Source organism: Alternaria novae-zelandiae, assembly GCF_023758075.1.
Source record: "Alternaria novae-zelandiae strain BMP 2774 chromosome Unknown scaffold_24, whole genome shotgun sequence".
Taxonomy (NCBI): Eukaryota; Fungi; Ascomycota; class Dothideomycetes; order Pleosporales; family Pleosporaceae; genus Alternaria; species Alternaria novae-zelandiae.
Window position 1 is genome coordinate 235,645 of NW_026056984.1, and position 13,412 is coordinate 249,056.

The 13,412-nt window shown below is 51.9% G+C and overlaps 5 protein-coding genes and 1 non-coding gene across 6 annotated transcripts; 4 read left to right on the forward strand and 2 right to left on the reverse strand.

Moving 5' to 3' along the window:
- Nucleotide 1: 1 nt before the first annotated feature.
- J4E88_009438 (uncharacterized protein) lies at nt 2-1,201 on the forward strand (the record flags this gene model as incomplete). The annotated part of the gene is made up of 1 exon (XM_049403040.1): nt 2-1,201. The coding sequence occupies one exon, from the start codon at nt 2-4 to the stop codon at nt 1,199-1,201; it is 1,200 nt and encodes a 399-aa protein (XP_049251168.1).
- A 154-nt stretch (nt 1,202-1,355) lies between these two features.
- On the forward strand, nt 1,356-1,438 carry J4E88_009439. The gene has a single exon. It is a non-coding gene; the product is annotated as a tRNA-Thr (tRNA).
- A 2,451-nt stretch (nt 1,439-3,889) lies between these two features.
- J4E88_009440 (uncharacterized protein) lies at nt 3,890-5,630 on the forward strand (the record flags this gene model as incomplete). Its single annotated transcript, XM_049403041.1, has 4 exons — nt 3,890-4,033; nt 4,095-4,191; nt 4,242-5,134; nt 5,187-5,630. The coding sequence occupies 4 exons, from the start codon at nt 3,890-3,892 to the stop codon at nt 5,628-5,630; spliced, it is 1,578 nt and encodes a 525-aa protein (XP_049251169.1).
- A 2,427-nt stretch (nt 5,631-8,057) lies between these two features.
- Nucleotides 8,058-8,684, reverse strand: J4E88_009441 (uncharacterized protein; the record flags this gene model as incomplete). The annotated part of the gene is made up of 2 exons (XM_049403042.1): nt 8,058-8,631; nt 8,680-8,684. The coding sequence occupies 2 exons, from the start codon at nt 8,682-8,684 to the stop codon at nt 8,058-8,060; spliced, it is 579 nt and encodes a 192-aa protein (XP_049251170.1).
- Nucleotides 8,685-9,834: 1,150 nt separating this feature from the next.
- On the reverse strand, nt 9,835-11,861 carry J4E88_009442 (uncharacterized protein; the record flags this gene model as incomplete). Its single annotated transcript, XM_049403043.1, has 4 exons — nt 9,835-10,516; nt 10,573-11,265; nt 11,422-11,447; nt 11,856-11,861. 4 exons carry the CDS (start codon nt 11,859-11,861, stop codon nt 9,835-9,837), a joined length of 1,407 nt encoding a protein of 468 aa, XP_049251171.1.
- Nucleotides 11,862-11,894: 33 nt separating this feature from the next.
- Nucleotides 11,895-12,422, forward strand: J4E88_009443 (uncharacterized protein; the record flags this gene model as incomplete). The annotated part of the gene is made up of 3 exons (XM_049403044.1): nt 11,895-11,903; nt 11,956-12,211; nt 12,274-12,422. 3 exons carry the CDS (start codon nt 11,895-11,897, stop codon nt 12,420-12,422), a joined length of 414 nt encoding a protein of 137 aa, XP_049251172.1.
- Between the last annotated feature and the right edge of the window lie 990 nt (nt 12,423-13,412).

The window sequence follows — 13,412 nt, forward strand, 5'->3', positions numbered from 1 at the left end:
GATGCCTGCACGAGTATCACCAGACGAAGTAGCGTCTACCCTTCTTTCCGAGAAGGGGCTGGAACTCCAATCGCTGCAAACCATCCAGTCGTTATGGGCAGGCTACGGCGAGATATGTCGCGTGTTCGCTAATCCAACAGGCTCGCCAGATTCGACGAAATCCTACGTACTCAAGCTTGTAAACCCCCCACCGACGAAGACCAGCGACGAAGGCCATACCAGAAAGATTCTGAGCTATCAGATTGAACAATACTTCTATAGCCATCTCGCTCCTCAAATGCCAGCAACTTTACCGGTCGCCGAATGCGTCGCTAGCATCAACAAGCACAACACGGATGGCACCTCGATGACTGCGATGTTATTGAGCGATTTGAAACAACAATATCCTGTGGCTGGAGAGAAGCGCGACGTGTTGACGACAACCCAGGCTTATGCCGCGCTGGACTGGCTTTCTGGCTTCCATGGCTTCTGGTGGACCCGCGTCAAGTCTCTAGGCTCCGCGTCTCTGGTCCTACCACCGCTCGAGGAAGTACAACGTTATGGACAGGCCTCGTCGAGCAAATCGGTGTGGCTCAATGGCGGATATACCTATCTTGCGACGCGTCGCAAGGAGTACAATACTCTGGCGAAGGATTACGACGCCGAGTGGAATGAGCCACTCACGGACTGGGTCGATGGCGAAGACCTATCCATCTCTGAGATAGCGGCAGCGTTTCTCTCACCCAAGGCTACCGGCCGGTCACCAATCGAAGCATATCAAACTCTGATCCATGGTGATGTCAAGTCTGAAAACATGTTCACCAGCAAGTCGGGTGAGGAGGTCGCCTTCTACGACTTCCAGTACACTGGTCTTGGCCTGGGCGTCTGCGATCTCGCCAAGTTCTTCACATGCTCCGTTCCGCTAAGCATGCTCGTTGCCGACTCGCATATCCCACGGGAGCTAGCCATGCAAGAAGGCGAAAAGCAGCTGTTACAACGATACTGGGAGAGGCTGAGGGATACAGGCAAACAAGAGTACAACTGGTCGATCTTCGTGCGACATTGGGAGACAGCGCTCGTAGACTGGCTCCGCTTTCAGGCGAGCTGGGGCTTCTGGGGAAACACCGAATGGTTGGAGGCTAGGGTGCGGAATATACTGAAGGATCAAGAGTGGAGGGACGCATTGATCAGTAATGTGGACAAGGCGAGTATCCGCAAGTAGGTGAAATCCACCGAGAATAGCGACTTCGCTCGCTGTCCCTAAAGCGTTTGTACCTTCACTCGCCGCAAACGTCGGTCCCACCGGCGCTCAACCTTTCTCTTCGCCCCCAACGAGTCTTCATATGGTCTATTAATTTACGCTCGCTAATAACTCGGCTGGAATGGCCAAGTGGTAAGGCGTCGCACTCGTATGTCGTACGATATGCGAAGATCCTGAGTTCAATCCTCAGTTTCAGCTGTTAAATCCTTTTTGTCTCACCTTTTTTGCCGCCAGTTTCACTTCACGCCAAGCTGGCCAACACGCGCAACAGGAGCTCACGTCTGAAGTCCTTCGGCAATACATATAGCTGATACAGACGAGGCCTATGAGGCAATTGGTTGGCTGGGTGCCGCTGACCCCGGCCTGCATATTGTGGCTTAGAAAATCCTGCAGTCGCAGGCCAACACACTTTGCGAAGCCAAGAGATGCCTACAGCCTGATTGACTTCTACGACGACATGTTACTTCCTACAAACACTCTATCGTCCTACAATCTCGGTGTCCCAACACATGTCGAACTCAGACTACTCCAACCAGCTTCCCTCTTCGTCATCCGGTACAGCAAATCTCCCCAAACAACCAACCTGTGAATACATCAATGGCGCAAGGCTGGATTGGTCTGGCCGCGGCACCTCTCACGTGGATTACGACAAGTCAGAAGTACTTCCTCTGACAGAAGGAGAATTCCTTGGTCATGGCATGAACGGCGGAGTGTACGAGACTACCTGCAACGGTATCAGGCTGGCCTGGAAACGCAAATTTTGCCGTCGCAAGATAGGCCAAAGGGAAAGAAGCGAGATCGAGATCATCAAGAAGCTTTCACATCGCCACATCGTCAGGCTCGTGGGAACTTATACGCATGGCTCCTTCCTTGGGTTGTTGTTATGGCCTGTTGCGACCTGCGATCTCGCGACTCTTCTTGAGGATGTGGACTGGCTACAAAAAAAGGTCTTGGTCGATCGTGGGAACGCACCTGAGTTGGCAGAAAAGCAATCCAAACACGATACCGATCGCGAAGCAAGACTTCGCGCGCTTGGAGTCTTAACCCGAGACGAGGAGACTGACAGCTATCCAGCCAAATGTTTCCTCAAACAGACAATTGGCTGCATAGCAAGCGCAATAGCTTATCTCCATGCGTCTAACATCAAACACAAAGACTTGAAACCATCAAACATCTTGCTTTCTAGGAACGGGCTATGGCTGACAGATTTTGGTACGGCGACCGACTTCTCCGTGCTAACTTCTAGTGTCACAGATGAGGGGGAACGCGGAACACCGAAGTACTTCGCGCCGGAAGTCGCCAGTTTTGCGCCTAGCGGGCGCTCAGCAGATATATTCTCCATGGGATGTATCTTGTTCGAGATCATGACTCTGCACATGAGCCTCACTCTGGAGCTCAGCCAAGGGCTTCGACGATTATACGACAGGTCTTTCCAATCGAATCTTGACACCATCGTCGGATGGTTTGAAGAAGACATTTTCTCGGTGGACTTGATGGCCGCCGACGATTATCTCATGGGTCTTGTGCGATGGATGATGGAGGAAGAATCAGCTATGCGCCCAACCGCCGATGTGGTTGAACAGGAAGTCCTTCTTATCAACGGCTTGGACTTCGCTCTTTGTGCAAAGCGTGCTCGACAAGAGCAACATTGGGGCTTCTATCGACCTTGTTGCTCCCCAGGAGAACGTCCTGATCGAACAATGAGCTTGCCGCCAAATCCGAAGCCTATGATCACAATCTATGTCGAGTGTGGAAGTTATTACTTCCCGTCGAATTCGGGAAATCAGTCGACTGTTTTTCTTAAACACAGTGGCGGTGGTATTGTCGAAAGCGTTCACATGTTCACTGTAAGTGCACTTGGTGATGACCTTATGTGGGGAAGTATGCTGAGACCTAGGCCCGCAGAACAGAACCAATCGCAAATCTCATATAGCTTTCGACTCACCACCTTACCAAACAAGCAGCAGGTATGGATACGGCATGAGTGCGTATATCGTCCTCCGGTCAGGCTATGAGTGGACTAGTCCATTAGCTCAGCCGTTGCCAAAGACTGGAAAGAAAAGAATGATGCCTATAATATGGGATTGGGATAGCTATGACTCGAAGTATACCGATTGTTTTGACGTACGAATTTCATCTTGGAAGCGAACTTCTCGAAGGTAAGTTGAGAAGGTGTCCCAGCAATACGGTGCATGTCAATTCTTGTCTTCAGACCATTGTACGACTATCGTGGTGCTTGGGATTCTGTAGCATTTGAGGGCAATACAAGGCTTCCCGCTACTTGCATCTCGTGCAACCCTAACACCAACTGCCATCTGGTTATCCAGCTACAAGAACGTTCGCTAACTGGTCAGTCTGATATGTTTCTCGGAACGCCAATCAGTCTTCTTTATCGCAATCATACATGCAACGGGCTTGTGTAGCCTGCATGACGTATCAGCGTTGTGGTAAGCGCTAGCGGTGTGCATGGTCTTGGCGCCCTTGCATATCCCGCCCTGCTGAATATGCTGACACTATTATTGGCGGGCGTTCCAATAAACTATGTTGTTGTCTCACGTTACCTGCGCGAAGTCTAGCGTGTGTACATATGGCTTGCCGAGGCCCCCTCGTGGGAGATGCGATCCCCGCACATCATCCACCGCACTTACCATGGACCGCCTCTGGGATCTCATACGCAGTAGCGCATCGAAAGAGTTCGCTGCGTCTCTGATTGGGATATGGATACTGTATTGGCTCGCCGTCGGCGTGTACAGGGTGTATTTCCATCCTTTAGCAAACATCCCTGGGCCAAAGGTACGACCGGGAAGACAACGTGTGGTATGAGGGACTTCAGATCACGACTAACGCTGTGTAGTTGGCAGCATTCACGTTTTGGTACGAATTTTACTATGAGATCTATCCACACAAATTCCAGTACTTGTGGAAGATCAAACAGTTACATGAAGAATACGGTGCGCCATGCCAACTGTTGTCTGCCTTACGGCTCTGACCGCAGCAATAGGGCCCATCATACGTATCAATCCTCTTCAGGTCCATATCCACGATGCAGATTACTTCGACACGATCTACGCATCCGGCATGAATCACAAACGCGATCGTTGTAGTTGGTCATTTCACACTGGTGCAAAGTCTTGGGAAGGCGCAATACTGGACACCATAGACCATGACTTGCACAAGTTGCGACGGACTGCCCTAGCGCCTTTCTTCAGCAAGCGCTCAGTCCAAGCCCTTGAAGAGCTCGTCGTAAACAACACCAAGAAGCTTATGGATCGTTTCGCCGGCGAACTTGAGAAGAAAGGCCCCAAAGCCGGTGTCGTGAACCTCAACGACGCATATGCTGCGTTTACCATGGACACCATTTCCGAGTACTGTTTCGGCGAATCAATCAAAGCCCTAGACCACGACGATTACGCTAAAATCTGGCTCAAGGTTATGCACGACGGGATTCAGATTGAGCCATTTGCGCGCCAATTCCCTACCATCATGAACTTCATGCTCGATCTTCCGCCAAAAGTTGTCGAGAAACTAAGCCCCGGGGTAGCCACAGTGAACACCTTCAGTCTCAGGACGCTGGGCAGGATCGAACGCATTATGAACTTTGAGGACGGCGATGGCGATACGAAGAATCTGAGGCGGACGATATTTCATGACATACGAGATGATGTTGGTTGTAAACTTCCGGAGAAAGAAAAACATCCCAAGCGGTTAACGGCGGATGCTAGTGTTATCCTTGGTGCGGGGACGGAGACGACGGCAAGGACTTTGGCGGTTACTACTTATTACTTGATCAAGAATTCTGACGTTGGAGAGAAGTTGAGAGAGGAACTCAAGACCGTGATGCCAACGGTGAATCACGAAGTCTCGCTACCCCAGTTGGAAGCTCTGCCATACCTGGTAAGTCGTACACCCCATGCAAGAAGCCAATCGATTCTGACCAGCATCTCAGACCGCAGTAATAAACGAAGGCCTCCGCACCGCCCACGGCGTCTCCTCCCGCCAACCCCGCATCCCCACGGGCGAATCCCTTACCTACGGCCCCTACACCCTCCCCCGCGGCACCCCCATCATGCAATCCTCCTACCTCCTCCACACCGACCCTGCCATCTACCCCGACCCCCTCGCCTTCCGCCCAGAGCGGTGGATACAAAACCCCAAACTCACGCGCTACCTCTTTGCTTTCGGGCGCGGAAGTCGAAACTGTCTGGGTATGAATCTTGCGACGTCGGAATTGTATATGGGGCTTGCGATGATTTGGCGGAGGTTTCGGATGGAGGTGTGGGATACGGTGGAGGGGAGGGATGTGTTGACGAGTAATGATTGTTTTTTGGGGATGCCGGATTTGGGGAGTGAGGGGATTAAGGTTAGGATTTTGGGCGAGGTGGAGGGGTGATGGGGGTGCGTGGGGATGCGTTGAGGGTGTGGTGTGGTGAGTTGTGTACAGCATGGCGCAGTATGAGGGACAAAGATCTCAGTTCATGTACATTCTCATGCTATCTAGTATATCTCTCTCAGACTCATCATACACATCTCTACTTTTTCCACTTCTCCAGACCTCTCAGACAGCATTGAACCCCTCGCAACCACCATCATACGTACGATAACTCGGCGGCCTTACAAGTTCCGAAGGTGTCCACTCGGGAAGTTCATAAGCCGGCAGCTGGCCATCCGCCGTCGACTGCACCGTATTCGGTGGTGCCACTAGACTCCTCTGACGCCTCAATCCTTTCTTCCAACGTCCCTTCATCGCATCCCATCCCTTACCCGGCGCCATGATGACAGCTTTCCACATAGCCTCACGGCTACGTTGAGCAGAAGCCCACATCCTTTTTGGCCCATCATATTCTAGCCAAATTGTTATCTTCACTAACCAGACCAAGAGAACGATGACGAATATGAGAGTCGGAATAGCACCAAGTGTTCCCCAGAGTATCAGGCAGATCTCCAGCGTCGGATACGTCGTTCGTACTTTGTCTTCCACATAGTCGATGACCGCAGGTGGGATGTTGGCGCCGTGGATATAATATCCGATCCTACCGAGATACACACTCAACCTCCAGATATCGAGTAGGCTATCGTCATAGTGACACTCGCCAAGCGCAAAGTAGTCCCGATCAGAAGTGAACGGTCTCAGCGTCTTCGGATTCTTGACGCGCTTCAACTTGACAGGCTCGTTGTTATACAGTAACCCCGGCAGGACCTCACTGAAGCAGTGACCGTGCTTGCAGTCCTCGGACTTCTGTTTGGAACGATACGGGGTCGGATCGTTGAAGATGGCTTTCCGCAGTGTCTTTGGATAGGAGATGTACCATGGTGTTGTGAAGGCGAAGAGGCCGGGTCGGCCGCGCGGGTCGTAGGCGAGTGTGCCGTTGGTGTATGCGATGGTGAAGTAGATGTGGGCATCTCCATCGTCTCCGTGACAGTCGGTGTCGTACATGGTATCGATGGTGATGCCTTCAATTTTACCTTCCCTTGAACTGATTTCGCCGGGAATGTGCTGGGGGAATGTGCGTTCGGGTTGGTGCTCGTTGCTGGACCAGATGTTGTGACTGTGACTGTTAGCGATGAGATTTAGAGAGTGTTTAGCATGACAGGGGGTTCACGCACTATGACGCTGGTTCATTTGTTGGTGAAGATATAATCGTTGGTGTGCTGAGTTTGGGGTCATGCAATGTTAATGCAGGGACCGACGTTGAGATTACGACCGGGCCGTGACCAGTTTTGAAAGAAATCTTGTAGGTGGAAGTCGGTGTGGAAATCGTTGGCATTGAGGTTGAATCGGACGCAAGTCCACGAGTGCCGAGAGCAGTTGCCGTTCGGGAGGAAGTCGCGACGATGCCACCTGCCAGTGTGGAAAGGAGAACGAACTTTGCTGCTGGAGACATCATCTTGAAATGGGTTTTGTCTGCAAAGGTGGTGCGAAGGGTGCGGATGTATGATAGGATGAAAAGATGCTTCTTTAGCAGATGAAGCAAGCTGTTAAGAACTTACTCACGGAGAAGCCTAGAAACCGCAGTGTGCAACCAAAGTTTCTCATCCTCATAACCATGGGCAAAAAATCTTTCTCATTTTCGCGCAGGGCGCAGCCGACTTCCACGTGGTTTCGCTACCAAAAGTCCACCTCCAGCCAACCTTGGGAGCCAACTCAATCCACCCATGGCATAGCCTCATCAATCCCAAACACATCTATGCCACACAAGAACAAAAAGAACGCTACACCAAATATCGTGCAAGCAACCATGAAGACAAGGAAAAGAATTATCCACACGCCGCCTTCGGCTTTGCATGCGTATGCGCACAGAGTGAGAACGGCAAAAGAGGCGTGGATCAAGGCTATGATTGCGATCGCGAGAATGATGTACCAGAAGATCGTTGAGAGGAGGTTTTTAAATGCACGGCACATTGCGGATCTGTAGTGGCGGGTGTTGAGAGACGGGGTTGTGGAGCGCGTGGAAAGGTTGACAGCAGGTATAAAGGGGTTTGGACGAGGTCCAGGAATATACCGCTCAGTAAAGAATGTCATAGCGGTAAGCTTGTAAGCCCTTCTTCTTATTTGAGAATATATGTTTGCTAAACTCTAAGTAAATTGCGCAATCAGCGTGCACCTACGCGCCTTGTCGCTACATTGTAAGACGCTTTGATGCACAAACAATTCATTGTGGACATAAACAACATGCCACTAGCTTCTAGCGAGTGAAAAGAGCAATAAAGAAGAGAAGCAGGCCAACATGGTAATAAGGAAACTTCAGACTGAGGCAATGTTAGGCCGTACGATGAAAGCGTCTTGTATCCCTCGTTGGAAGAGGTGTATAGTCGCAGCTTACATCTCAGAGTCCCCCTTCACCTCTTCAACCCTTACTTCCACCTTCTCTTCACCACCATCCTCACCCTTGTATCCCTCCCCTTCCCCTCCCGCCTTCTCGCTCAGAAACCCCGTCTTCTCATCAGTCCCCTCCTCCCAAGCCAGCCTCCCCTTCTCGACATCCTTCTTCCCCCCATTCTCCACCATGTTCCAAAACTCCCTCTCCTTCCTCCTCAAATCAACCTCCATAAGCACCGCCCCTAGAATATACAACCCCGCGGTCGTCATTTGCAAAACCGTCAGATGCCCGTTTGTCCAGTAGTTCAACCCCAGATACACAGTCTGCAGCACGACTTGCGTGACACCGAGCACGCGGCACCAACGCGAGTAGCGGCGGTGTTGTTTAATGTCGTTAGTGGTGACCATGCTGCTATTGCCGGAGTTGGTCTGGGAATCGGATTGGGATAGCTGGGCTTGCGATTCGTCGAAGTTGTCGGGCATGTTCAACCGGCGGTGTTTGGTGCTGTGGACGAAGTAGATGTGGAAAGCGTAGCCGGTGAAGAGGAGATATAGGTGGTCGTATATTGTTTTACTGGGAGTGAGTCCCACAATACAAAAGACGTACACGATGGCAAAATACCTCATTAAATAATGGAAGGGATGACAGAAACTGAGGTTATTGATGGTGTGTTTGAACATGAGACTCAAGTTGAGAGGTGGATGGAGCGGGGTGTGGGCTGGTTGTTATTATAGACGATGATGATGATGGTGGGTGGCCTGATTGGGGTTAGTAGCCGTTTCTTCCGAGTGCAGGCACACATGACTAGTCTGTGGCGAATGAATCGGAATGGGATCCGGAGAGTATATTCGTTTCCATTCGCACGTCAGTGCCGTCTTCCGGACTTGGCGTCTGATGCTTCGAGTGCTTAGCCCGAACATCCGCACGCCTGTGCCATCGCTGTAGTACATGGACGTCTGAACATGAAAGGCGTCCTCTTACCTGCCTCAGGACCCGCGTATACCTCCCCACTCAAACTACCTACATCGAGATTCGCTCCGTAGTACCCAAAACCATAGCATAGCTTATTGCCATACTCACCCCAAACCTTCAAATCCAGCTCTCCACCACCAAAACCCTTCATCCCTCTCCTACCAAAGAAAACCCTCTACAACCACCCCCACGACCACGCCCAAGGCCACCCCCACGATCACAACCACGCCCGACGCCACAACCGCCACCACCAACAACTGTACCGCTTGACCCACACCGAGCTTCTCGAGGAGCAGCGTCAGAAGGGACGCCGAGAGCGCTCTCCAAAGGAAGGCTTGTACCACGAGATCGCAGTAGCGGATGAAATAGATAACTTCGACGATGCTGGTGAGCAGCATACTCAATACGATGGCGATGATGATGTACCAGGAGAAGTAGTATGCTGCTTCGGAAAGGAAGGTGGTGAGATGTGATCTCAGTGTGGAAAGGCGTGAGGGTGGTGTTGGGACGATGGGGTTGGATTTGTGAGACATTGCGTCGTGGTATGGTGTTGTGGTACCGTCAACACAAGAGCTTGCAAGAGCTATGGTGTTGTGGTAGGGAAGTGGTTGATGGTAGATGGTAGATAGGGTGAGGTAAGGTGATATGAAGATTTATATGTGAAAGATGTTGGAAGTGGCAGTGGTTTGAAAAATGTTGAAGAAGTATCCTTCTCAAGTAGATTCATTTCTCGAACACGTACCATGGTTGACCGATCTAGTTCCAGTCCAACCACATACCGCCAGTTCAGTGGCTGGCGGGTATCTAGTATGCCACTTCCCGTTCCGTGTCGTTCTTCTCCTCTCCATTTGTCTTCGATGCAAATGCTGGGTGATCCGCAAATACGTCATCGACGTCCTGTGCCGAAGCAGCAGCAGCTTGTTCGACGTCAATCGAAGACTGATCAACGGCTTCAGCCGAAGGATAGTCATTGAGTCCATTCAGGTCCTCATCTGCAAGCTGGCGCAGATAACCCTCCATTTCCTCCACATCATACTCTTGCTTTGGTGATGGCGGATCGTTGGGATTCCTGTACTTCGTCCGCAAGGTTTCTGACATGTCAAATGTGTTCCCGGACGCGAGATCGACAGTCCAATTGTCCATGGCCTGGTTTGCAAAATTGTCGGCTGCGATGTTGCCTGGATTGACGTCGTGGGCCTTGACCCAGGTGATCTTGGTCTTGGCGCCGGCCTTTTCCCGTTCTCGTATTCTCGCTAGGATGGGTTGTATGATTTCCTTGTTCATGACATCTTTGCCGTGAGAATTCTTCCAGCCCTTTTTCTCCCAACCTGGGACCCATTGGGTGAGGCAGTCGCGAGAATATCGGGAGTCGCTGATGATCTCCATGTCGCGGTCGATGGGAACGTGGTCGATCGCGCGAGATATTGCGACTAATTCGGCTCGGTTATTGGTCTGGAGGTCACCCCTTAGAGGTTCTTTAACATTCCTGTACTGGTGTTAGTGGGCTGTCTCTCGTCAGAATATGCTGGGCACCACACGAACCTGGGATCTTGTGGGCCGAAGTAGACGCCACAACCAGCTTTGGCGCCAGCATTGCCATTGCCCCGCGAACCGCCGTCGGTGTATACCACAACGGGGCTTTTGGAGTCTCTGGTCGGCTGTCTCTTCCTTTTGCCAAGTTCCTCCTCCGTCTTCTCTCTGATCCTGCCTGTTAGCTCGTCGAGCTTGATGTTCGGGTCGAAACCGTCTACTGCGTCTGGCGGGAGGGGGCCGTACCCGGGCTCGACCTTGACTTCCTGATGGTCTGGAATCAATGCCGGTGCTGCGTTCTCCTTCTTTTGTCGCTTGGGCGCACTCTCTGATATCTCTCTACTTCTGTCCAGATTGCCTGTCGCCGACGGAGACCCAGATGCAGAAAGATCTCCTCGTAGGCTTATGGGTGCACTAGAACGTCCATTGGGACCGTAGACGTATTCCTCAGCCTCCGTTCGGGTCTTGAAGCCCTGTTGTAGTCCACCACTGTAGCCCTTGACTTGCGCCTCTGTGTTCGGCCAATCCGTATAGATGCCCGGTTTGCGCCCGACCTTCACTCCGTAGTAGTTCCACTTCCCCATTCTTCCCTCTTCGTTGACACGGGTATCGGGGTATTCGTCCCAGGGCGGGAATGGGCGTACGAACGTTACGTGCGATCGAGACAATGGGCTTGTAAAGCGTGTTCGGTAGCAATTCGAGTGCCTACATATGTCAATTAGAGGCCAAATTTACAAAGTGATGACAAGCCGCGTTGTCGAGCACTCGTAATAAGAACATACCGTGCGCTGGTCCTAGAAGAAGGAGATATGACGCGCTGCGTGAAGTTTCGCCAGGCGCCAAGTCTCATGCAGCGCTTACTCGTTGGAAGGGGATGGCGAATTTACCTGGAGTCGGTGTCGTCGCGAGTTTATGTATCGGATTGGCCTTTTCGTAACATTGTTTGTGGTTGCGGGGATGGTTACGGAGGAATAACTTCGGAGGTGCTTGGACCCTGCAGCAACGTCAGTCGAGCTTCATCTTGGGAAGGCGCGCTAACGCGTTTGTGTGGGACTAACCGCGTTGGACATTTCGCGAGAACGAGACATCTTCACAAAGTCTGACTTTTATTATCGTGCGACTTGAATGTACACGTCGTGGAAGTGAAAACACGTACTGGCGGGTTGCTCGACGCGTTGTCAGTTGAACCTCGGGATACTCCTACCCCACTACGTCGTCACCCGTCTCCTCTAGCTATCCATCGCGTACCCGATTGTGTCCCGAGGTAGTACCGGGATAGCAACATCACCACTGACTGCCATCTCCTGCATCTTGGTAAACCTGCAACAGTCACCATGTTCGAGGTAGGACCTTTGCATGTTTCGTCCAGAAGTGTCCACCGCTCACAACGTCCAGGGCCGTCACGCAGCAGACAGATATCGTCTCCATCTACATCGCGCACGCTCAGTCATCTTGACTGGCCCAGAGCTGGTTGAAATCCGCGCAGCACAGCGAACATTCGAAGGCGCATACGTCCGTACAGCAATCGGCCAGTTTTCTTTTGCGCTTGTCGTGCTAAAGATCTTCACCGCCGAGTTTTACTCGATCGGTGCGCTGTTCGCTGTCTACGGTGCTGGCATCTTGTTCATCAGTTTGTTCCGGCGACAACAAGGTCAGTTGGAAACGATCATGCGGATGTATGACGACGAGAATGCGGGTGCTGACAGCGAATAGGAAACAAACAGTTCTTCTCGGAAGTCGGTGAGGATGGCCTGCACAGGAAGAAGTTCCGAACATCCGGCAATGTGGTGTCTGTGTTGACAGCCTTGAGCGTCTCAGCGTACATCTGCCTGCTGGTCCTGACGCTGAAGCTTACGACATAGCCATTTCCCGACTCTGCTCCTCGGACGCGACTGCCACCTTTTGCTTTTCGACATGCAATTTCATCACGGGTGACAAGGCTAGCGCGGTATCGCCTCAAGCATGTTGTAGGTGGCTCAGGATCCCCACGATACGGAAGGCGCGTCTGGAAGGCTTCTTGGAATCTGGGGAAATACACGTCGCGTGTGTACTGTATATGTGTGCCAAGGACTTTGGCCTATACAGTACAATTGTGGAGTTGGTGGCTGCACACTGACGTTGTTGGGTCCACCCACGAACTGGTCGACATCGGACGAGTGCGAGACACCTTGAAAGTAATGGAGCATCACACGACAATGGAACCATGGCTTGATTCAAGGCTACTTTGGTTCTTAACTCGGCCTGTACCTGGGTACAGATCACAGTAAAGGTGTGCTCTCTTCATCGTCGCGAGCTGCAGTGGGAGGCGTGGTGGATTGATTGGTTATCGGAGTCGGACTGTGGGGTTTGTCCGCTTCGAGCAATGAACACCTGCACCTGCCAAGCGGCCTGTAACATGGCGAGGGATGCAGACAAGTCGCGCCTTATTGCATCGCAGTTTCACCGACCAGGCTGCGAGATATAAACTGCCGATGATGCATTTCTCAACGCGTTTGCGCGCGTTCCTGAAAACTCGTCCTCCGCCAACGGCCTAGTTCCAGCGGCGTACCCGTGGTTCTCTCAACCAAAGGCCGACTCCGAACAGTCATATCGAGCCAGCCCTTGATAAGGTCAACGGCCCGATCAGCCTGCCTCTGCAAATCCACCCGACATTTCAACAGAGACCCTTCTTCCACACAACTTTTTTTGAAACATCTCCTCAACGCAACCCAGTCTTGCACCGGCAGCCGCGACTCGCCTCCAGCGCCCTGGGTGCTATCTTAGCGCAGCGGCCAGGCTAGCTTGACATAAGTATTTCGACATCTTGGCATGACGCCGAACATGGAAGCAGTCCCGACGCCGATGGTGACCGA